The 24,286-nt window shown below is 41.0% G+C and overlaps 1 protein-coding gene across 1 annotated transcript; it reads right to left on the bottom strand.

The window, feature by feature from the left end:
• Positions 1-6,015: 6,015 nt before the first annotated feature.
• Positions 6,016-22,743, bottom strand: PLRG1 (pleiotropic regulator 1). Its single transcript, XM_079990465.1, has 15 exons — positions 22,588-22,743; positions 17,454-17,560; positions 15,973-16,115; positions 15,203-15,256; positions 14,158-14,251; positions 13,283-13,373; positions 12,987-13,088; positions 12,485-12,577; positions 12,027-12,176; positions 11,824-11,925; positions 10,421-10,523; positions 9,399-9,507; positions 9,062-9,201; positions 7,793-7,986; positions 6,016-6,548 (listed from the first exon to the last, which is right to left on the bottom strand). Exons 1-15 carry the CDS (start codon positions 22,594-22,596, stop codon positions 6,489-6,491), a joined length of 1,551 nt encoding a protein of 516 aa, XP_079846591.1. The 5' UTR covers positions 22,597-22,743; the 3' UTR covers positions 6,016-6,488.
• Between the last annotated feature and the right edge of the window lie 1,543 nt (positions 22,744-24,286).

A 24,286-nucleotide genomic window follows, 5' to 3' on the forward strand; every position in this document is an offset into this window, starting at 1 on the left:
ATTAAAGTCAAAACCCTTTTAAGTCATGTTGGTAGGAAAGGAAATTTTACACACTTAGAACAGTACATGCTACCAGATAAGAGGAAATTATAGGAGTTCTGATTCCAATTTGAAATACACTTAACAAGTTCTGAGTCTCAAGTTACATGGAGCTTTCTAAATTTCCACACTTGTATCAGTTAACAAAAGAGCAAAACATACAAAATGTATTCCAGATTTGTTATCTGACAGAAACTGCTAAGGACAAAAACAGGCAAGAAAAATTATTAGAGCCAACAGCATTGTTCTGTGCCAACACTTATTTCTATGGGATAACCAGCTTCATCTAACCAACATTCTTAAATCTAATTAATTGCATGAAGGGGTTAATACCATACAGTCCTGCCAGACTTAATCTAGAATTATGGAAACAGGTAATCAAGTCTATTGTTCACCCTCAGTCTACATGTGGATCCAGGTTGTGAGCTCTGAGCTGCTGCCTCTAGCTGCATGGCTTTTACAACCCGCTCAGGTTCCTAGACCAATAATTTAGGAGCTTTTGCCACTTTGTAACTGAACTAAGTTTTACTGCCTGTGCAACTTTTCTGAAGCACATGAATCTGACCTTTGAAGAGTTTGTAAGTAAACCATTTTTTTACATACCAAAAGTGTGGGTTTTTTCCCCCTATGCTGAAGGAAGAGGGAAACTTTGGAAACAAACTTTTAAGGGAACATTTTTGGAACTCACTTTAAAGAGTATATTTTAAAGGTCTAATAACCTATATTTTCATACTTTGCTGCATATTGTGATTTTAAATCTCTGCTGGGATACCAGAGTACTTGCCCCAAATTTGGATCTTGGCATCTAAGATTTATTTTGTCATTGCACCAAATTTGTTGCTGGCTTAGCAGTCCCTCTGCCATATAGTGCTATCCTATTCATGTTTACTTAAAATTTCTGCTGTATCTAATGGAGCTTATTTTCTTAGGTGTGTTTAGGATTGCATCCATAGGTGTTTCTAGAGGCATCCTTAGCTGACAGCGATAATGGCTCTCCTGGCTGTGGTGCCAAACTATTGTCTGGGGAAATCACTGTTCTAATCACCACCTTCCACAGTGTGAATGTAAATAAGATTGTTGAAAATACTAATTAAAAGTTCAAATAAGTAAGCATTGTTCTCCAACACCTGCTCTTTGCATTTCCTCCCTCAGGCCTATATTTGAGCCACTCAGTTCCTTGTGAAAGCAACTGCTGACATTTATAAAATTATTAAAACACGCAGGAATATTATCTGCAGTTTCCTATTTGTCATGTTGCAAGGGCCAAAAGCTTTTCTGCTTCTAAAACTTAATGAAATGTGTGCAGACTTGTAATATTGAATGTACCCCTGGAGTCAGTAATCTTGACCATATGAAACTTGTTTTAATACTCGCTTGGTTAAAAAATAAAAAGTTTTCAATCTGAAGGACAAAGAACAATTTATGGCACAGCAAAGCTGCCCAAGATTTTTATACCTCCTATTCTTTCTAAAGTATTATAGGCTGAATTCATAAATGGTAACAGCTCTTCTATTATATGCCAATGGGACATCACTAATTGTAGCGATATATATATGCAGAATTCATCATGCGAAAGGCTGGGCTGGATGAATCCCAAGCCGGAATTAAGATTGCCGGAAGAAATATCAACAACCTCAGATATGCAGATGACACAACCTTGATGGCAGAAAGTGAGGAGGAATTAAAGAACCTTTTATTGAGGGTGAAAGAGGAGAGTGCAAAATATGGTCTGAAGCTCAACATCAAAAAAACGAAGATCATGGCTACTGGTCCCATCACCTCCTGGCAAATAGAAGGGGAAGAAATGGAGGCAGTGAGAGATTTTACTTTCTTGGGCTCCATGATCACTGCAGATGGTGACAGCAGCCACGAAATTAAAAGACGCCTGCTTCTTGGGAGAAGGGCAATGACAGGCCTAGACAGCATCTTGAGAAGTAGAGACATCACCTTGCCAACAAAGGTCCGTATAGTTAAAGCTATGGTTTTCCCAGTAGTGATGTATGGAAGTGAGAGCTGGACCATAAAGAAGGCTGATCGCCGAAGAATTGATGCTTTTGAATTATGGTGCTGGAGGAGACTCTTGAGAGTCCCATGGACTGCAAGAAGATCAAACCTCTCCATTCTGAAGGAAATCAGCCCTGAGTGCTCACTGGAAGGACAGATTGTGAAGCTGAGGCTCCAGTACTTTGGCCACCTCATGAGAAGAGAAGACTCCCTAGAGAAGACCCTGATGTTGGGAAAGATGGAGGGCACAAGGAGAAGGGGGCGACAGAGGACGAGATGGTTGGATAGTGTTTTCGAGGTTACCAGCATGAGTCTGACCAAGCTGCGGGGGGCAGTGGAGGACAGGAGTGCCTGGCGTTCTCTGGTCCATGGGGTCATGAAGAGTTGGACACGACTAAACGACTAAACAACAACAACAACAACAAAATTGTAGCGATGGGAGCTCTGTTACAATCTGCTACATCCAAACAGTACTCAAGAGAAAGCCCACTGAAATTGTGGGTACAGTGGTACCTCGGGTTACATACGCTTCAGGTTACAGACTCTGCTAACTCAGAAATAGTGCTTCAGGTTAAGAACTTTGCTTCAGGATAAGAACAGAAATCGTGCTCCAGCGGCGCGGCAGCACGAGGCCTCATTAGCTAAAGTGGTGCTTCAGGTTAAGAACAGTTTCAGATTAAGAACGGACCTCCGGAACGAATTAAGTACTTAACCTGAGGTACCACTGTACTACTATCACTCCAAATTTCTATGGCCTAGAATTCTACTCCAGCCTCCAAAACACAATTGGCTGATTCTATAAATTGCTGTGGTGACAGAGCAGATTTCTCTGACACTAGGCCTTTGTTGTTATGACTCACAATCTGATCCTGACAAACGTTATCAGATTGTTTCATTAAAACATGCCATGATGGCGCACCTGATCTTTCACATCTGACAGGTTTCATAATTAAAGCTGTTTACAAAGTATTGGCAAATTAGTTCCCAAGGAACTAATTTGCTGCTCACCATCAAAACTGAGTTCCTGGTCTGCACTTTTCTATCTTCTTTTAATCTCAGTTTACCCCTGGTGTTTGTTGATCAGTTGCAGACCAACTAACTGCTGGGGCTTGTTTAGTGAGCCTTTTAGGAAAACCAAGCACAAAGATTTTGCCTGAGATCCAAGGACCAGATCAGGCTCTTGTTTCTGGAGCAGAGTCCCAACAGTGTGTAAAAGGTGGTTACTTTCTGAAACACTACCATATACTGACTTGTTCAACAAAGTACACTAGCCAAGCAGCAATTAGTTGAATGCTCTAGTCTTTCCAACTGGAATACAACCAATTTTAGTTAAAAACTAGGTATCAGATTGCTCAACATATTACAAGAAATTGTTTCATAAAGTATATGAGAAACCATCTGCATAGCCATTAGCCCTATTCTGCAAATCTTTGTGCTACAGGTTGTGCACATATGATGAAACCGGGAACTTTTCCACAAGCAGTAGAATATATTTTTATTCTGGGTTTTTCCTGACATAATGCTCTGATGAGAAATGTACAATAGCTCTTCCATGAGCAGATGTTATCTTGCACATACAGGAGAATCCAAATGGAGCTAACCAATTGAGCAGTTTTTCAAATTAGGTCCCTGGCTGATCTTATGGTACAGCCACGGAACTGTTTAATATGTTTTAATGAAACTTGCACACCACACCATAAATATGTCTATTTGGCATTAAACATCCTTAATCGTATTAACCCAGGGAGTTGGCACTTACACCACTGTGAAGATTATGGGGAGAAAATTAAACGCTATTTCACGAGGTCAAACTTTTGTTTAAATTGCATCATAACTACATTAACACACATTTGCAATACCTTCTAACTGTAATAGAACATTTTTTCCAAAAGAGACAATTCATGTGTAAGTTAACACTAGCTTGTGGTTTTATGGGACTTCAGTTGATAACAACCAATATTACAAACCAAGTATTTCACTGGCAATATTAAATTTCTATGTCCACAAATACGTGTTATACTCATGTAAATGCTATTGGAACAAAGTGAAGATGTTGAAGATATCCAACCCATAAAAAAAAAATGTACAAGACTGGAACAATGCACCTAAATGGCACCTTGGGAGGGCTCTCCGAGTTGAAGGCAAAACCCAAAGTGTTATGTTGGCACACAATGGATTTTCTAGCAATTTGTTCCAACGCAGCCCCTTCCATCCTCTGAAAAGCTAAGCGCGAAGATCACAAGAATCCCAAAGCAGGACTCAATGACACGTGCAGAACTGCAGTCAGAAATAGAGCTGGGTGATAACTGGTTTTCAATATCGCAATATATCACCAGCTAAACATGGCGATATACCAATATATCACAGTATGTGAAATAAGGAACTACGCAGAGGTGAACAGGACAATGTCCTGGCAACTGCTACTACTTAGGGGCTAAAACTGATAAATGATATTATCAATCACCTCATGGTCACTTTCAGCAGCAGGCAAGCCAAAATGCATCCTAACAGGACTTTTGGTTTTGGGCTTGGCTACCAAAGAGTGGCAGCAGTAACAGCATTGGCCTGTGAGGCCTCACAGTGGTGACAGGATTTGGCAGCAGAAGTGGCAGTGGCCTACAAGTCCTCGCGGTGGAGACCCGGGGGGGGGGAGCCCTGCGGCAGTAACAGGTGACAGCAGTAGCAGCATCCTGCGAGGCCTTGCGGCGGCAACATAATATTGCAATATTCTGGCAATGGTGATGGCAATAGTAGTGGCAGCCTGCGAGGCCTCATAGCCACACAAACATTGGGGCTTGCGAGCCTCACCACGGTGGCAAGAAGTGGTGGCAGCCTGCAAGTCCTCCTGAGGGTAGGGAGAGGAAGTGGCGGAAGCTGGCAGCCTGCCTCAGTGAGGCCTTGCAGGCTACCTCTGCTTCTGCCACTGCCTCCTGCCACCACTGCAAAGCCTCACAAGCCACTGTCATTGCAACTGCCATGACAAGACCTTGCAGGCCATTGCCGCTTTTGCCACTACAAGGCCTTGCAGGCCACTACTGCCCCCACTACAAGACCTCAGAGGCTGCTGTTGCCTACTGCTGTGGCGGGGCTTCGCAGGCTGCCAATTATTGCACCACTGCTGCCAGGCTGCCACTGCTTCTGCCCCTTCCCCGCTGTTGATTCTGCCACCTCCCGGCTGCTGCTACTTTTGCCACCTAGGAGACCTGGCTGTCCCAGATTATTTGTATTCACTATGACTCATTGCTGTACTTTGGATTGTCCTACATGCCACAATTTCGTAGCCAAGCCCCAAACCAAAAGTCCTATTGGGATGAATTTTGGCTTGCCTGCTGATGAAACTGACTTTGCGGTGATTTATAATACTGTCATTTATCCGTTTTAGACCTCTTAAGTAGTAGCAGTTGCGAGGACATTGTCCTGTTCACCTCTGTATAATTCCATCCTTATTTCAGACATTGTGGTACACTGCAACCTTTAGCTGCTGAGTTATTGTGATCGTGAAAACCAGGTAACACTTAGCCCTTACATACATTATGCTTCACAATATATTGCCTGCTCAAATATTATGAAACAATTATCACGATGTGAGCTTCAAATTGGTTTTGGACCATATACTGATATATGACCCAGCCCTAGTCAGAAAGCAAAATTGCTAAACCATCGCATTGTAAGTGGAAGCATTTCCACTCACTCAGAAGACTCTTGATCTCAGCCAAAAACCTTGTGTCGTTTCAGAGCTGCTCTTCTACCTCGTCTGTGGAGTCTTAAAAAGAGTTGTGTTTTAAAAGTTTGACTAACAGAGAATCAAATAATAGACACTCATCAGAAAGCATTTTAAAGAGGTTGTTTCATTAATTTTTTAAGTAGGATTCTGACACGAGATGGTCAAAACCATTGCTCTGAAACAGAACCACACGTACAACATATAAGAGCACAGTTCTGCATTTTAGTTGTTAACGCCCAAGAACAAACTGGAAAAGAAATTTATATTTTATTGCATTACAGCTCAGTGAAGTAGCACATTGTATTAAGGACATAAATCACTTTTACAATGGCTCCCCCCCCCAACAGTTTTACTATTTGGTGCTGTAGGATCAAGTACCAAACAGGAGTTTTGTTTTGTTTTTTTTCCTCGGGGGAAAGAAGAGGGATACAAGAAAAGAGCAGGTGGGATTCACACCACCTTCTGCCCACATAGAATGACATGCACACACTGGGTGACTATGATCACCAGCACATTACCATTTTATTAAAAGAAACTTTCACTTCTTCAGATGTGCATAACATCTGCAGCTGATTTCCTGGGATCAGAGAGAGGATAATATCCTAGAGGGAAGCCATATATAATATAAAAACTGCAAACTAAACAAAGCAATGACTTGAGGAGAGTTCAGGCTTTGTAGTCAGAGTCAGGATTATGGCACAGCTATTCAGGTGGATTCTCATTAAAATCGTTTTCGCTTGATGATTTCTGGTTTCCAGCTGACAGGATGGGTTTCTTCAGTCTAGAAGTATTTTTAAAAGAAAAAAAAAACATATTAGAATTCCAGCTTGTGTTAAAGTCAGAATGTTTAATAAGATCAGTGTCATTGAATTTTACTATGAAATCACACTCTTGATGAACTAAGTTTATTGATCCAAGCTGAAGTTAAGAGAACAATATAAAAATATTGCCATCAACAGGAGGGGGAAAATTATCAGTTTTCGTCCAATATACATAACCATATCAATAAATGTTTATTATGGGTGGTATCCAGTGGCAGAGGAGGCAGCAGAACTGGAAACCACTGTGTGTTTCTTTCAACTTCTGCACACAAGCATTAGAATTTATCAATTAAAAGCTCTGGTAAAATAAGCCACTAATCCCATTTCACAGCTGGAGTGTAATATAGATCAATGCATCAAATGTGTGTAGATGACGACACAGGTAGATTTGTTTACTGGATGTACTATAGTTATTTAAGTGGCTCAACTGCACCATACAATCAAGATATGCAGTAACAAGCTTTTGTTTAAAAGTAGAAAATAAAGCAACAGAAAACATTTCAGTTTCCTCTGATCAAAGATTCCCAATAAAAAATTCAAGAGTGATTTTCTCCCCTGTAAAACAAGCGTAGTTTGATGTACAGTGAAATAATAATGGACAGAAGGCTGCTCCCATGATAGTCTTAAGTTGGAGCAAGTAATGCAGCAGAACTCTGCACAACAGATAATAGGCTGCAAACCTACTCACATGTAATAAGAATTCAGTGGGACTTTTTTCTATGCACAGGATTGTGCTCTAAGTGTCGCAGATAATCAGTGTAGCTAAGGAAATACTTGTCTGCTTTTAAAATGCAGCAGCCATCTCCAAATCCATACGTCCTTTTGTAATCTTGTGAAACTAGTAGCAAGCGTTTTCTGCTCTGAATAAATGCATAGTACTTTCTTCTTTTTAACAATTTAAAAAAATCTACCCTGTTCAGGCTGAAAATGGAATTAGAAATCATTTTATTCCATTGTTGTTAGAAAGTTACAGGCAAGCAACCTAACTGCCCTCTATTTGTAGCGACTGTTTTTTTATTACATTTCCCCATCCCATGAGATGCGTTTGCTGCTGAAGTAGGCCGGCTGCCCGAGCTAATGTGTAATCACTCTAGCAGTAAGCAGCGTTTAGGGATAATGCTTCCAGAATCTCTGTCCTAAGAGTATCTTAAAACCTAGTTTTATATATAAAATATGTGGCGAAAAAGAATATGGTTCTCCATACCGCAGTATCATCTTCTCTGTAGACTTTAATGGTTTTATCGGCTTCAGCAGTAAGCAGCCTGCTTTCAGACTGATCAAATGCACATGCAAATATTCCAGATTCGCTGTCCAATGATCCAGGCTGTACAGCCGCATGAACTCTCTGGAAGTTATACCCAGTTCTCCAGTCCCAAAGATGCATCGTACCATTGTCAGCTGAAAAACAAAATCAGTGTTACACCTGCTTTACAATTCAACATACAGCCCAAATTCACTTTAATGTTTTTATTATAAAAAACCCCCACTTACTCTATGTAATCACAACAGCACCATCAGCACAATCCTATGCACATTTACTCAGAAGCAAACCCCACTGAGTTCAATGGAGCTTATTCTCCCAGGAAACATTTACAGAATTACAGCATATCAGTTCATCAATTAGTTAAACCTGTGTTGGTTTGCAAGTAGTTCTGAAGCAAGTATAGTATGCTTTCAGATGATGCATGCACATGTCATAGCTGGCATCAGTTTAGAAGAGGCATTTTATCTTATGTAAGATAAAGGGGGGATGTTTCTTAAGATTGTGCTTGCCATCTGCAGTCTATACTAAAACACAGGTGCCACCATTTAGAAAGCCCTGCACCTCATCTCCATCAAATGTCAGATAAAGGTGGGATTTGGAACAAGAATTCTTCCAATTACCACCCTCAACATACTTGGACCAAGTTCATTTATGGCTCTAAACCAGGCATCCCCAACTTTCAGCCCTCCAGGTGTTTTGGACTACAATTCCCATCATCCCTGACTGGTCCTGTTAGCTAGGGATCATGGGAGTTGTAGGCCAAAACATCGGGAGGGCCGCAGGTTGGAGCTGTCTGCTCTAAACCAAAGCTTTCCAAACTAATTTAGTTGGTGACACACTTTTTAGACATGCATCATTTCATGACACAGTAATTCAGTTTTACTAGCAAACCAGTGGTTTAACTAACCACTTTCTATCCCCGGGAGAAGCAGGGAGCATTCGTGCGACGCCAACACACTAATGTGTCAAAATACAATTTGGAAAGCTTTGCTCTAAATGTTAAAAGCAGTATTTTGAATAGTCTGGGACCCAAAGCTCTTTCAATGCTAGTGCTATACATTTGTGGAGTCAATCAAAATGACCTCTGAGCTATTCAGTGTTTCAGAACTGTCTGCATAAGTGAGCCCTGCAGACAGCATGTTACAGTAAATAATATGGAAAAAAAAGAAATGTCCTACTTCGAAAGCTACTTCGAAAATTCTCATTTACCTCCAGAAACCAGAACTCCATCTGAATTCACAGCTAGTGTATTGATAATAGCACTGTGACCAGAAAGATTCTGGATAAAGTTTCCATCAGGGAATTTCCACTGTTTGATGTTATCCGGAGACCCAGATGCAAACGTGTACCTGTAACAAGGTATATGTTAGCAAGTATTGGAAGTTCAGTTAACCAAAGACTACTATATCTGATTAACAATTTAATTTACTACTTTCTTCAATAATATACATTGTTGCAGTTGTTGTAGTTATAATATAATATTATTATATGTATTGCATTACATTAACAGGATAACAGGAGAGGAAAAAACCTGAAAAAATCTTACTGTCTTGGGTGCAGTACTACTGCTCTTACTGATTTCTTGTGATTGGTTAAAGTGACCCATGTTTTTCCTCCCACTAAGTCCCAGAGTCGTATAGTGGTATCATGACTTCCTGTAAATACAAAATAATAAGAACAGATTTTAGAAAGGCATGTGGATAGGATAAGTATCTGAACTGCCTGTATGTTAAAGAATCACATGCTCCAATTTTGTTATACTTCCAAGTTTCACAATCACAACTCTGCTTCTGAGAATCCCTGCAGAGAAAGCATCATCATATGCATCAATGTTATCTTAAATTGCATTTCAATGTCTTGGGGGGATTTAGGATTATCCAATAGTCAAACTTTCAAAGCGCCAAGGTACTTCTTTTCTGAAAAGGCCTTCTATCTGCTGTATACACATTTGTAAGTAAATACAGTGGTGCCTCGCAAGACGAAAAGAATCCGTTCCGCGATTCTCTTCGTCTAGTGGTTTTTTTGTCTTGCGAAGCAAGCCCATTGACGGCTTAGCGGATTAGCGCTATTAGCGGCTTAGCGGCTTTTAGCGGCTTATCAGCTTAACGGATAAGCAGATAAGCAGCTTAGAAAAAGGGGGGGGGAGGGGAAAAAATCGGAAAAACTCGCAAGACATTTTGTCTTGCGAAGCAAGCCCATAGGGAAATTCGTTTTGCGAAGCGCCTCCAAAACGGAAAACCCTTTCGTCTAGCGGGTTTTTCGTCTTGCGAGGCATTCGTCTTGCGGGGCACCACTGTAGTTTCCTATTGGTTAGTGGATTACCACCAACACATTGTAAAAACTCCCACTGCTAGTTTCCAGTTGAAAATCAAGCAGCAAAATGGGCTACATATTCTACCATCTTCAATTCACAACATGGCTGCAAATCAATTGTTTTCTGGTTCTCAATATGTTTCCAAAGAGAGTCTGGGAATTGGAACAGCACTTTTCCTCCCCTATACTCCAGCTGACTGTAACAGTGAACTGCTGGATATGCTGTATGCATTTGGTAAACAACTTCCACCATACCGGTGATGATCTGTGGTTCTGCCGCTTGACACTTCACTGTTGCCACAGCATTTGTGTGTCCTGCCAATGTATGCACGCTCGCTTTTGTCCTCACATCCCAAATCTAGGGAGGTTAGAATCAAATTAGAACAGATAAATGCACCATCCACCATCAAAACCAATGACAAAAGTATGTATCACTCAGGTCTCTCCTAATGTGGAAGGCCAACTCTTCCTCTGCTCACCTATTAGTTCCAGTATTACTTGTTAGCAGCCTGGCCTTTCATCATCAAACTTCTCTCATCTTCTTGTGAACCTGAGCCCAGCGTTTAAGAATTACTGCCCTATATCATTTCATAATTTGTGTATTCTGCAGTGGCAGATACCACACTGAACTGTAGCCAAAGCAATAACTCGTAGGCCACAGGAAGCCTTCAAAAAATTTAACTCATACAAAGGTATCTGTTACAACCCACCCTAATGCCCCGAAGATAATGAAACACATAAACTAGGATGGAAACTGAAGCTGTCGGCCAAGTATTATATGTTCACTAAACTGCAGGCAGGCAGGAGGCATACATGCCTTGAAGAGCTGATTCACACATGCGACATTTTTCCTACGCTGTGACATTATTATTATTATTTTTAAATGGGAATCAGACAAAAGAACACAGTATTGTATTTTCCTGTAGCAACAAATTATTGACAAGCGTATTGTCAGGGAACTGCCATCGGAAGAACAGGAGGTGGAAAGGCTCCAGGAGAATAGCAGAGACACTACAGCAGAAGAGGGAACCAGTGGGGGGGAGCAGGAGCTCCAAGGGAAAGGGAGTCGGACGGGAGGCTCTGGGATACTTCCAGTGAGAACAGTGAGGAGGTATCAGGACCCCCTTTAGGGACCCCCATCCCTCGCCGGAAACTGTCATGCAGAGAATCCAGGAGACGCGTTTCCGTTAAACAGCTTTTATGTTGGAAACGTTTCCGCAGACGCCCACTGTCAGATTCTACCAGCGACTGACGGAGCCATGCCAAAGGGCTCCGCTCGAGGCAGAGATTTGCTACACTGAGTAATCTCTGAGGGATCAAGCTTTTACGCACAAGCAGCTCATTATCCCATCACACGTATGCACACATATATTCACAGCATATATCGCATATGGTGGTATACCCCAATTTGCCTAAACAGAGACTATGTCCATGTAAGATACAGGGAGTGCCATACATTCCTGCTCAAAGGCCAAGTTTCAGTCTTCATAGCATGATTTATCTGACCAAATCACATACCCTAAACCAGGGAGGGTAAGTAGAATTTGTTCCTTTTGAAATGGAAGCCAAATTGGCAAGAGACAGGAAACCTATTTAAGCATTATCTTACGTAAGAAGAGACAGATCAAATACATCACAGATATATGTGTTTTACTTACACGTGCAGTTGAATCTCTGCTACATGTTACAAGCACGTCTATTGTTGGATGCAAATCCAAGCCATACACAGCACTCAGGTGGCCATGGTAATGCCTAATAACCTACACATCAAACATATTTCAGTTAAAACTGGATGCTACATGAATAGGTAATCTTTAAATTAATAATAAAATTTCAGCTGCTACCAGTGTGCTTAGCTTACCTTATTATATTCAAGGTCCCAGCATTTCACCTGTTTATCTTCTCCACAAGAGAAAAGGTATGGACTCCGTCCACTCACAATTACACCCCGAACTGTACTAATATGCCCTGTCAAAGATAGTTTCAGTTTGCCACTAGCAAGGTCCCAGATCTGAAGCAAGAGAAACAAATGTTTTGATGATCTTGCAAAAGTTAAGACATCAAAGACTGTTCATTTAATGGAGTCCAACATCTCAAAGACCTAAGCAGAGTACAAAATTAATCTCTAAACAGAATTATAAAGTCTGAAAACTCAGTTTTTTATTTAATTCCAGTTCCGGCACACTGGTGCAACGAAAATTCTAGGTAACAGAAAGAAAGATGGGCAATAAATTATGCTGGTCATGAAATACTTAACAGCACCTGAAATAGCATCAATGGCAGCAGACAGTGATTTTTCAGTTCTTTGCTATCTCTTACCTTTATAGTTCGGTCAGCAGAGCCAGTAACAAACCACTGATTTCCTGGTTCTACTGCAATACATCTCACCCAACCTAAGTGTCCACTGATAACCTGCAATTGTTATAAAATGAGATGGATTGTTATAAAATAAGATGGATTGCGCGGGTGGAGAGGCTTCGGACTGGCTCGCACCAATCAAAGCCCAGCTCCCTTTCTCCACAGGGCAGGGAGAAGCCAGGAGGAGGGAGGGAGGGAGGGAGGTGCCGCCGCGGTGTGGGGGGAATGGCTCCCAGGGGAAAATAGCCCCCCCAAAAAAGGCACAGTCTGAACAATTACACCAATCCAAGCGGCAATTCCAAGACCGTCCCAGATCCAGAGGGCAATTGGGCCTGATCTGGGATCTGGCCCGCGGCCCTTAGTTTGCTGACCCATGCTCTAGACTGCACTGGAGCAGGTGTGGGTGTGCTTGAACCTAAGGTTTGAGCCTAAGATTCATCCTTGCAACTTATTTCTTACTTACTCGGTACAGCTTCCATGGGGGATGCCATTGTGGTTTTGGCATTGTTGGAGCCTTCTTTGCCATTAATGCAGAATTTTTGTTCCCACCAGCTTCCATCATAGCCTATAAAAGGAACAGACATTTTAAAACTACACTCAACAAATATCCCACCCCGCCCCAAATAAGTTTCTACTATCCCTATATGGTTATGCAGTGTCATTCTGTCACAACCCTATTCCCAACAAAGTCACTGTTAAGAATCCAATTTGGTAAATTTACTGCATCTCCATCAGAGGCTTTCAATTAACGGGGCTTACCAGAGTCAAACCTGGAGGCTGTGAGCGCTCAGGAATTCCAGCATGTCTGTATATATCACCAACGCTAGAAGCAGTTCGATTTGATTCCATTCTGGAAAGGCAGGGGGAGTGGACGTGAGGCAGAGAAAGTGAAGATACATTATCCTACAAAGCGTTAGCAGACGTTTGTTTTCAGTTGCTTCTTTTCAAGTAACTGACAAAATCTTGTGCATGTAAATGTAAAAAATACAAAAAGTGTCCTTAAAACAGTCCTGCTTCCATACTGCAGATGAAGGGCTAAGGTCTTGGAGAGGCAGCCATTTAGGCTGCAAACCTAAGCACACTTAATAGGACGTCCTTCTGAATTGAACAGGACTCACTTCTGAGTGAACATGGTTAGTAAACTGCATGGTTAGTGGGTACAGGTGAAATCTGAACCAGGACTTCGTGGCTCACAGCTCAAATCCTTGCAAATTAGCTTTTACCGGAAGGTCCCGCAAAGATTTCACTCAAAAATAGAAAAGAACTGAACATATGCCATTGTCTTCACATCACTCCCTAATCCAAAGCCCCCTTTTTCGTCTCATCTCCACAGAGAGGTAATCAGAACTAACAAAATGCTGATCAATTGTACAAGGAAAAGGCTCTCACAGTAATTCCAAACCATCTCATCAGACAACATTCAGTTCTTAAATTTCAGCAATATAGAAAAACAAATGAAGCCGCATCAATTAAAAAATCCAAAAGCTCAGTTTCAGATCGAACACATTATTCTATTTCCATTAATACAGATTTAAATAGCTGTTCTTTACATTGCATTTTCCATGCAAACTTCATCAGCTAAAATCATCAGTTAAAAACACAGAATAATTTTGCTTTTAACGGAATATAATTACCTGGACTGAGAAGGTGGCAACGCCACAGCTAATGACTGAGCTGCTGATTCACTAGGCATCCTCTGAATTTTAGTGTCTGCAGTCAAAGCCACTCCTTATAAAAGAGAAAATACACACAGTTAAGACAAATCTTAATTACTTTTTGTTACCAACTAAATCCTGATCAATCTATTCTTGCTGACAAAAGCCAGCCCTCAAAACTTAGTCTTTATTGATCATATGTATTTAATGCTATGGATCTAAAGATTTTAGTTGATTTAATTTTACCTGACTTTAACAGGGCTAAACTGGCTTTTAAAATTCAAAGAGTCCATTTTCTCTCTTTGGAACAGGCTGAAACTATAGTTCTCTATAATGCAGGTAAAAAAATATAACTCATGATACTCTGGATACCTAAGTATACTGGACAACTTGTAATGCTCATTTGGACACTTTAGATACTTTAACAACAACTTAAGCTCCAATGTATGGGTGGGTGTGGGTATATATATATATATATATATATATATATATAATTTAAGTTTAAATTATGAAATTCTTAGGTTCAAAGTGTTCCATGAGAGAAATACTCCCTGTTAATTTTCACTAAACAGCAGCACAGCTAGATATGTTAAGGCCCATAAACACCCTCCCCCCCCCAACAGGAAAAATGGGGGGAACACCTCCCCCAATTTTCCAGGACCATCATATCTCTTAGCCAATATCCAAAGATTTAATAACCAAATGTTAAAGAACAAATGCATCTCCTTCATTTCAAGTAGTGATGGAATAATGAAAGATACTTAAACATTTCAAAATTTGCCTAGTGCACTTCCACTATAACATGTAAGAACTCATTAGGTAGATGCAAACCATACTTCAGTAAACATTATTTGTGTAACTTGCATGTATAAGTCGCATCCACTTATTTTTGGTATTGTATCCTCTAGCTTCATTAAGAGACAGTGACTATCAAGCACTGTATCATTAGTGGTATCTCCCTGGGGAAAATATATATACTAAAATTGCACTCAATTTCACCCATATAGTTTGTTCAAAATCTTACCAGGTCCAGGGGGATATGGATGTGTCCCTGTTATCAAATATTCATCATCATCACCTAAAGAGAAAGAGATTTGTTGATTATTACTTTAATAAATATTATAGTAAACAGATAATTACTTGAATTCCTAAACACACCTTTGTACAATTTTCATTATAATTTGCACATAACAAGAACTGCTGGTACTGTCGACCTTGTAAGTACATGCATTATGTGCTGCTTATACACTTAACAAGAAACTTAGGAATTCACATTTTTCCACTCATTCTTCTGGCACAGTGGCATTTATTTCCATTTTTGTTTCTTTGAGGGGTATTATTAAATGTCTTGCTTACTGTATCAATAAACCATTAATAAACACAGTCAGATATAAATATAATTAATAATAACATGTTCTGCACTAGCAAGCTATACTTAGGATAAAGATCACCAGCTGCTACATCATGGCAAGTCACAGATCAGGCCATGTGTCAATGCCACTGTTAGATACACAAAGACTTTCTATGTGAAAGAAGAAGAAAAACTTCAAAGTCTTCTGATGTGTTGTTCTATAAATATTTAATATGCACTTCCACATGCCACGTCTTTGTCAACCACATGTATGCTGCCTTGGGTCCATGAAAGAAGAAAAGGAAATAAAGATAAACAAATAATAATCCAGGGTCCTCATTTGTGTAACCACATTGTAACTGAAAGTGCAGCAAAATTCTTTCACTGCAAGTGGGGCCCAAATGTCTATACTCAGGTTTATACAATTATAACTGTAGCCATACCTTGATTCTGAAGATACTGCTTATGTCCATAAGAATCAATCACACCATGGGCACCCTTCTCTCGAGCATTTTCTTTCAATACAGGCATGTGAAGCACAGAACCGTACTCTGTACGAAGTTTAACGGCCATCTTTACTTTGTGGCTGCGTAAGAAAACACTTTAGTACATGTATATTTTTGATGCACTGTATTATCATAACAAACTCATGCTTTAAGTAAGATATGCAATTAGGAGTTCTGATAACAGTTCTGATGTTCTTGTGGAGTTATATTGGGATGCAGTATTCTAAGTATTTAGATAAATAGTCCAGCAAACAGGAATCTTACTGAATGTTACAATTTTCTAGATTTTACTACACCCTAGGTGTTCATAGGCCCTAGTTTATAAAGGAAAGCCCTCTATTTAAAGGGCTGCCCAGTCAAAATCCAGGTTAAGGATAAATAATTCTAAAAACGGAGAGCTAGGCCCTCCCCCTTCAACAGTTAGTACAGTAGTGCCCCGCAAGACGAATGCCTCGCAAGACGAAAAACTCGCTAGACAAAAGGGTTTTCCGTTTTTCGAGGTGCTTCGCAAGACGAATTTCCCTATGGGCTTGCTTCTCAAGACGAAAACGTCTTGCGAGTTCTTTCCCTTTTTTTCCTTTTTCTAAGCTGCTAAGCCGCTAATAGTGCTAAGCCGCTAATAGCGCTAAGCCGCTAATAGCGCTAAGCCGCTAATAGCCATGCTTCGCAAGACGAAAAAACCGCAAGACGAAGAGACTCGCGGAACGAATTAATTTCGTCTTGCGAGGCACCACTGTACCTGGACTACAGGCTGAACAGGCACACAGATCACCTGGTCACAGTTATTCCCGCTATAGTGAGATTGTACTGTACTATAGTGAGATTAAGTACTGTATTGTACTTAATACAGCGCCATGCTTCTGAGACATAACTTCCCTTCCTCTCCTACCCTACCCCTACAGCTTCCACACACTGCCCAGATGTACTATAGAGGGTCCACAAACCTCCAGAACAGGTTTTGGGGGTTCCAGGAGGCTGCAGAAGGGGGATAGTTCTGCTCCACCAATGACATCTGTTCCACTGCCAGGAGGACACAGTTCAGTTTCTAAGTTTGCATCTGTACACCTGTGCTGGCATACAGTATACAAATTTTAAGCAAATCTGCCCCCTTCTGTTTTTGTTGTTGTTTTTTGACGATGCATTTCTGACTATGCATATCCCACCAAATATTTTTTGATACTTCAGCATAAACTCAGTGGGTGATACAAACACAGGATTAGATGGGTACATAGCCAAGTTTTAACTTCATCCTCCATCACTGTAAACACAATCAAATGTTGATTCTAAGCCCTCAAGAACTAGTTCATTTCAAAATGATACTGTGATACTATGGAATAGGGTTGCTGAGTAATGGATTAAGTTTTTAGACTGGTGTGTAGCTTCAAAAGCACCAATAGCTTACTGGCGATCCTCCTTACCTCTTATCATCCAATGATACTGGTTTTGCATTGTCAGCCACAAACATGTCATGAGTTCTTTTCAAAGATCGGAAAACAAGGGTATGCACAGAATGCTTTTGTACTTCCTAAAGGGGAGAAAAGTTTCAGACACATCTTTAGTAAGACCTATTTTATTAAAAATGCTCAATGAACATTGACGAGCACTGACCCCCCCACCCCCACGTCTCTTCCTCAAGTCCTTTGCACATGTCAGATAACTCAAGGAAGGTTCTCATTTCTCCTGATCTCTAGAGTAGACAGAAATCTCATACCCTTCTATCTGATTCAAACATAAACACTATATGAGAAATCAGCCTTCTCTCTCCCAAGTCAGAAGAGGCAAATGGTGAGAGTCTTCATAACTTGCCAAGTTTGGGAGTAGACAGAAGAAAACACAAAATACTTCTTTTAGGTCTAAAGTTCAGCATGATGAAATGAGAGACCTTTCCTTCCCCTAGAGCAGGGGTGGCCAACTCTCAAGAAACTGTGATCTACTTTCAGAATTAAAAACTGGCAGTGATCTACCCCCGTTTTTTTTGGGGGGGGGGTTCAGCTCAAAGTTTTTATGGGTTAAAAGTATAGCTTTTGGGGGGGACTTCCGTTTTTGGGGGGTTAAAGACAAGGGACAAAGGGATAAAGTCATTCACAAAAAGATCACTATGAATGAAAACAGCAACACAAAGAAAGCTCCGTCTTACCTTCCAGAGATCAAACAACAATGGAGGGCGGGGCGAGGGTGCGGGGCAGGAGTCAGTTTTGGCAATGCTAAGGAAAGGGGGCCAGAGATCGACCGCGATCTAGCAAAACCTCGCAGGGATCTACCAGTAGATCGTGATCGACCTGAGCACAGTATTTGTAGCATTAAAATTTCAATGGGACTATTTGTAGTCCCATTGAACATTGATAATTGTATTTGTAGTATTAAAATTTCAATTGGACTATTTTGAGCATAACTGAGTTGGATACAATTCACTGTGTTTAACTATCTACGGTAAGTATGTATGTACTTGATACATGTTTACTAAATAATAATGTTTACTAAATACTTTGTTTTGGTGAACTTCTTTGGTATGTGTTTTTAACCGCTTGTTAAAATTGTTATGCAATTCTAGTTTTGTTTTAATTTACAGTATATAAAACATTTTGGAAATGTGTCCTAGAAATAAACAGAAGTACAATAGCTACTAAAATGTAAAATGTTTTTAAAAATAGTTTGCATTAGTATGTGTACTTAGAAAAATATAACCCATAAATGTTACTTTCACTAGTATTGTGATGTTCTAATTGAGTCCAATACAATGTATTAGACTAACAGTACTTATGCATATATGGCTAGCTTGACTTAATTTTGTTCTCCTTTAGAACAAGTGTAGCCCACTTTCCCCACCCCCATTCAAAAAGAAGGCAAAGTACCAAAAACAAATGAGAAAAGAGAGCATAGCTCTTGCTCCCATTCTAATAAGCAGCTGTTTACTCTGCAACAGAATCTGCTAAGTGCTAAAAACTATGACTGAACTTTCCAAATGAAGTATTAAGTTAACTTTCTTCCTTTCCGGAGTGTCAAGATCAAAGACATTAGACTAATGCTTTGGTCAAAAGTCTGTTTTCCATCCTAGGGTGAACTGGGTGTAAATCCAAACATAAAAGCTCTGCACTTCCTTTCTGGCAAGTCACCTTTCATATACATTTAGAGCCCAGAGTTCCCCTAAATTTATTGTCATTGTAAAACTGGATAAAAACAAACAGAGTGAGGACATTATTTACAGAACATTAAACATGATCCATTAGCTTTCTGCACGTCCAGTCAGAGAACTGTTTCTCATTTTTTGTTGGCTCCAATCAACTATTACTTGCTTGGTTGATCAGGCTAGCATGCTAATGTTAATACAGAGGCCACATTAAACTGCTTTTTACTATTATCCTACACTGGGAAGCCAATGTCAATTACATTGGTGATACTGGAATTTCCTACCTTGTTTATGTGACGAAGCAGCTATGACCAACACATGATGTATGAAAGACCAAGGAACTGATGCATGCTCGAATGCAGTGGAAGTGGGGTGTACACATTGTCCCAGTCAGTTACTCCTTAACAAAAGCACCTACTAAACCCATTTGCACCCAAAATGATATGTGGATGCATGGAAGTATTTGGGTTCACACATGAAACCCCAGCTACTATTAATAACAAAGAATGTTATTCAGTATCATGCAGTCATTACTTCAATAGCCGTTCACCATGTAGATGAAACTGTTTTGCTTCTGTACTCCATTAAGGTAAAGGTAAAGGTACCCCTGCCCGTATGGGCTAGTCGTGTCCGACTCTGGGGTTGCATGCTCATCTTGCTTAAGAGGCCGGGAGCCAGCGCTGTCCGAAGACACTTCCGTGTCACGTGGCCAGCGTGACGAAGCTGCTCTGGCGAGCCAGCACCAGCACAGCACATGGAAACGCCGTTTACCTTCCCGCTATAAAGCGGTACCTATTTATCTACTTGCACTTTAGGGGTGCTTTCGAACTGCTAGGTGGGCAGGAGCAGGAACCGAACGACGGGAGCTCACTCCGCCACGGGGATTTGAACCGCCGACCATACGATCGGCAAGTCCTAGGCTCTGTGGTTTAACCCACAGCGCCACCTGCGTCTCTGTACTCCATTACACCATAAATGGAGATTTATGGTGTAATCTGTACTCCATTACACCATAAATAAAATCTCTGCCTCTTTTAAACATCTTAACAGCAATTTTGCCAACCTGATTTTATTCTCCAGCTAGGAAAATGGGCACTTGCATATACTTATCCTATCCTCCATTCTCTCTTGTCCCTTAACACTCATGTTCTGTTTGCAGAATTTGTGCTCCCCAAATCTCTTGGTTGACCCATGTTGTTCGGGAATGACTCCCATTTTCTCACACACAAATAAATTGTGGATGTGGAGGCTGCATGTCTGTGAAATGTGTCATTCATATTTTTGCCACTTCGGTGAAAGGTACATGATGCTGTTTATCCTACAAGGCTCTGTATTGGTTAGAATTTGTGCTTCAAGACAAACTTTCAAACTTTTCAGGGCTGCAAAATGAGATACCAAATCTGACATAATAGATAGCTGTCAGGTACACTGTCCCTCTGCCATCAAACCCAATTTGTGCAAGGCCCTGCACTACACCCACAGCCTTCTTGGGCTTTTGCACCCATGTAAAGTTAAGACCGCTGGCTGCACTGTTGCAAGATGGAGACTAGCGTTCCTGTATCAATGCAGGGCCACTTAGTTGGCATCCTAAGCCACGGTTTGGTTTGGTTTGGCTTGGCTTAACTTAACATGCGAATGAGACCAGACATTTTATGCATTATCTTTAGTACTTGGAAAAAAGGATCTGAAGCTGATGATGATCTGGGTAAATAGTAATTCATTTATCACACAAATTTCTTCCCCTGCTCTTCAGTGAATACTTTTGTGTGAGTGGTAGCAAAATGCAGAAAAGCTAAATACTCTAGAATTCTTTGTTCAGTTAATTCATCCATAAACATGGTTTATCATGGGACAATTAACTCACATGGGCCCCATACAAGCATAACCCAGCATGTAATAGCAGCATCCCTCTACGTATGTGTACAGGCAAGATGGATACAGCAGTGTTCCTCTTCCTATTGCCTGACCTGTGTTTTCAGTCAAGTATTTGAGGAATAAAAAAGAACAGCACTTGGGCAGTATGTGTGCCTTACAGACAGCTTATTTTACAATGAAGTAGATCTGGGGATAATTGCAGCTTTTTTAAAGGATTATGAGCATGTAAGCACAGCACACCAATAAAGCTCAGACCAGACACAAGGATTTCCCAACATTTCTGCACCTAGTTTTAAAAAGGAAATGCAGTTTTCCTGTCACTTTTCATGAGTAAGCAAACAAAAGTTCACCAAGTGTTATTTATTTTTGGGTGTAGAAAAACTTACACCTTTTTTTTTAAAAAAAAAAAAAAACAAACCTCACTATCTGAGGAAATGGAAAAACACTAACACTATGCATATAGCCTGTACTGTCAGCATTGCTTATTATGGATGTAACTCTCCATGATCTCAGACCTTTCTGGTTTCCCAGGTCCGTGACTGAATGGGAGGCCTTCTGCATTCAAGGTATACAAGTGAACAATTTTTTCTTACTCAGAAGAGATATATATATAAATAACTCTTCAGTCTTTACCTTCATCACCAGATGAAGGTAAAGCAGCAGCAACCAAACATTCCTGCATCATTCCTAAATCCAGAACCACCCGAGAGCCCCTTTGGCTACCAACTATCACTGATGGATGTTCACTGGCATGTTCGAATGCCAGGAAGAGGCATCGTGTACTGATGGAATCCATGAGGTGTTATTTCTGAAGTGGGATTAAGTCTACACTCATTATATATATATATATATATACACACACACACACACACACATATGGTATAAACATGTAACAAAAAACAATTCCAAATCCAAATACTGAGATTACTCTGAATCTCCTGTCTTCCCCCCATCCCTTCCATGGGTCCTAATGATGATATTTACAACTGCGTATCAATACATGCCCAAATTTTTATCCTTCTAAATTATCCATACTTTCTGTTACTTGACTAGTGTGATTAAAATTTTACCAATGTTTTAAGCTACTTACAGTGGTCTCGTACATAAACTTTCCCCATTCTTGTCGTCTCGATTTCTGAGCTTCCCAGTTAAATTTTTGCCATTTCGGTAAGCCAACACTGATTCTTGATCTTTTCCATGACTACCTTCACGGTTCATGCTTACTATCTGACTGCCTGTAAGACACCCTGAATGTGCGAAAACCCTCCTCCAAGCCAACATCGGGGAGGCTTTTGAAAGCAACTCTCCAAGCTCCTCACTCTCGCCCACACACACAAGCTCCGGTTCGACCCGCACAGCCGGCGTTGGAGGAAGGCAGGTCCAGCTCTACGCCCAAACCGAAGACAAGCGACTGCCTCATCCAGCTGATTTCAAAGGGTCTCATTTTCGCGCAGCTGACCCCCCCCCCAAAAAAAAGCGGCGCGAAGGAGCGAAACTGCCCTCAACTCGTCGCGCCACGAGCCTCGCCAGTCCCACCCCTGCTCTCTTACCTCCACCATGGTGCCAGCCTCCTCAGTTACAACCACCTGGTCATTCAGCGAAAACCGCGGCAAAACCGACGCCGGACGCAGGCCCGTTAGCAAGAAGGCGCCACTTCCGGCGCTTTGCCTTCGCCGCACCGGAACTGACGTAAAGTTCCCTCTGCCGCGCCTGCGCGGGGCAGCGTTTAGGGCGGAACCTCTTCGGTTCCACTCAGTGCCGGGCGCTCGCTTGATGGCGTCACCGGAGGGCTGCCCGCTCGAAACGGGAACCCCGCACGTAGCAAAGGGGGCTGAGAGCCGGAGAGAGATGAATTGATGGCTCAAGACAGTATGGCTGCAGCCTCACGCCCTTGCCCGATGCCATATGCGCCTGGCTAGAGAGCGAGTCCCCGTGGGACTTCCAGGGAAGCGCGTGAGAAGGATGCAATTCAAACCCCCGTGTTTCTATTTCTTTTCCCATTAGCCATTCTCATAGAAACACCTACGGGGCGTCACGCCATCCAGTGATATTTATAATCAGGAGCTTGGAGGTTTGTGAACAAAAATGCTCTGAAACTGAAAGCCACAGAGCCATAGGACCATTGCGAACTTATTATTAAATTTGTATATCGCCCTTTATCCATAGATTTCAGAGTGGTTCACAATATAAAAAGACAAAATGAAAAAGACAAAATACATAATAAAAACAAGAGTAACACACCCCTCCCACTCAAACACACATTTTATCATTGTTATTTACTCATCTGAAACATATTTTGGTATGATCCAGGAATCAATTCCGTTTAAGTAAGGCTGCAGAACATGCCAGGGTAAGGTATCAGATTGCATTTTCCTGTGCTACCTGACTAACTGAAGCTGCAGTCCTTTGGAATACTGTAATCCCTTTAAACTTAGTAGGAATAAGGCTGCTCCAATCCCATGTACATCAGTGATGCTGGATAGTTTTCCAAAGGTATTAAACTGTGGCAGTGTTGGGAAGTAACCAGGAAGAGCTGTGGTTCAGCAGTTACCACATCCTTAGCATGCAAAAGGTACTCATTGGATGGACAGATAAAACCAGTGGAAAACAGTTGCAGATGGTACTGACCCAGGTGGACCGATGGTTTGACTTGACATAACAAAGCTTCCTATGAATGCTATATAACTATCCCTGTGCTGAAACTACCATAATGCACTACAGCAGTTCAAATGCCACCTTTAATTATATCATGGGTGAGGAACCTTTTTCATATTGAGGGCTGCATTCAGTTCTGGTATAGTAACATATTTTAATTTTCCCTGGGTCACTGCAGTAATTTATTGTTTGTGGATTTTTACTTATTTTTGCTGTTTTAAATCATTTTGTTTCTACCTTTGTGTAGTAAATAAATTAAGTTCTGAGAGGCCGTACCTGTTAGCATTGCTGCTTGCTCTGCAGAAATGGTGGCAACTCTATTCTTGTTCACCAAGTTTTTTCTGACGCCACTACTGAATAATGCTTTAAGCAAATTTGGGAAAATAAAAATGGGAATATTGTGCTCAAGGCCGCACCCATACCGTCAAGATACACTGAATATAATGAATTGCAAAAGTGGCTGTGGAATATTTGTGTGTGTGTGTGTACAGCATTGTGTAATAATTATTGTAAAACTGAGTTCCACTACATCTGTGGACAAGTTTAATCGGATGGCTTCAGTTATGTTTTGTACCTCAGAGGGCACTAAGTGCA

This window comes from Podarcis cretensis, assembly GCF_951804945.1.
Source record: "Podarcis cretensis genome assembly, chromosome: 9".
Lineage (NCBI taxonomy): Eukaryota > Metazoa > Chordata > Lepidosauria > Squamata > Lacertidae > Podarcis > Podarcis cretensis.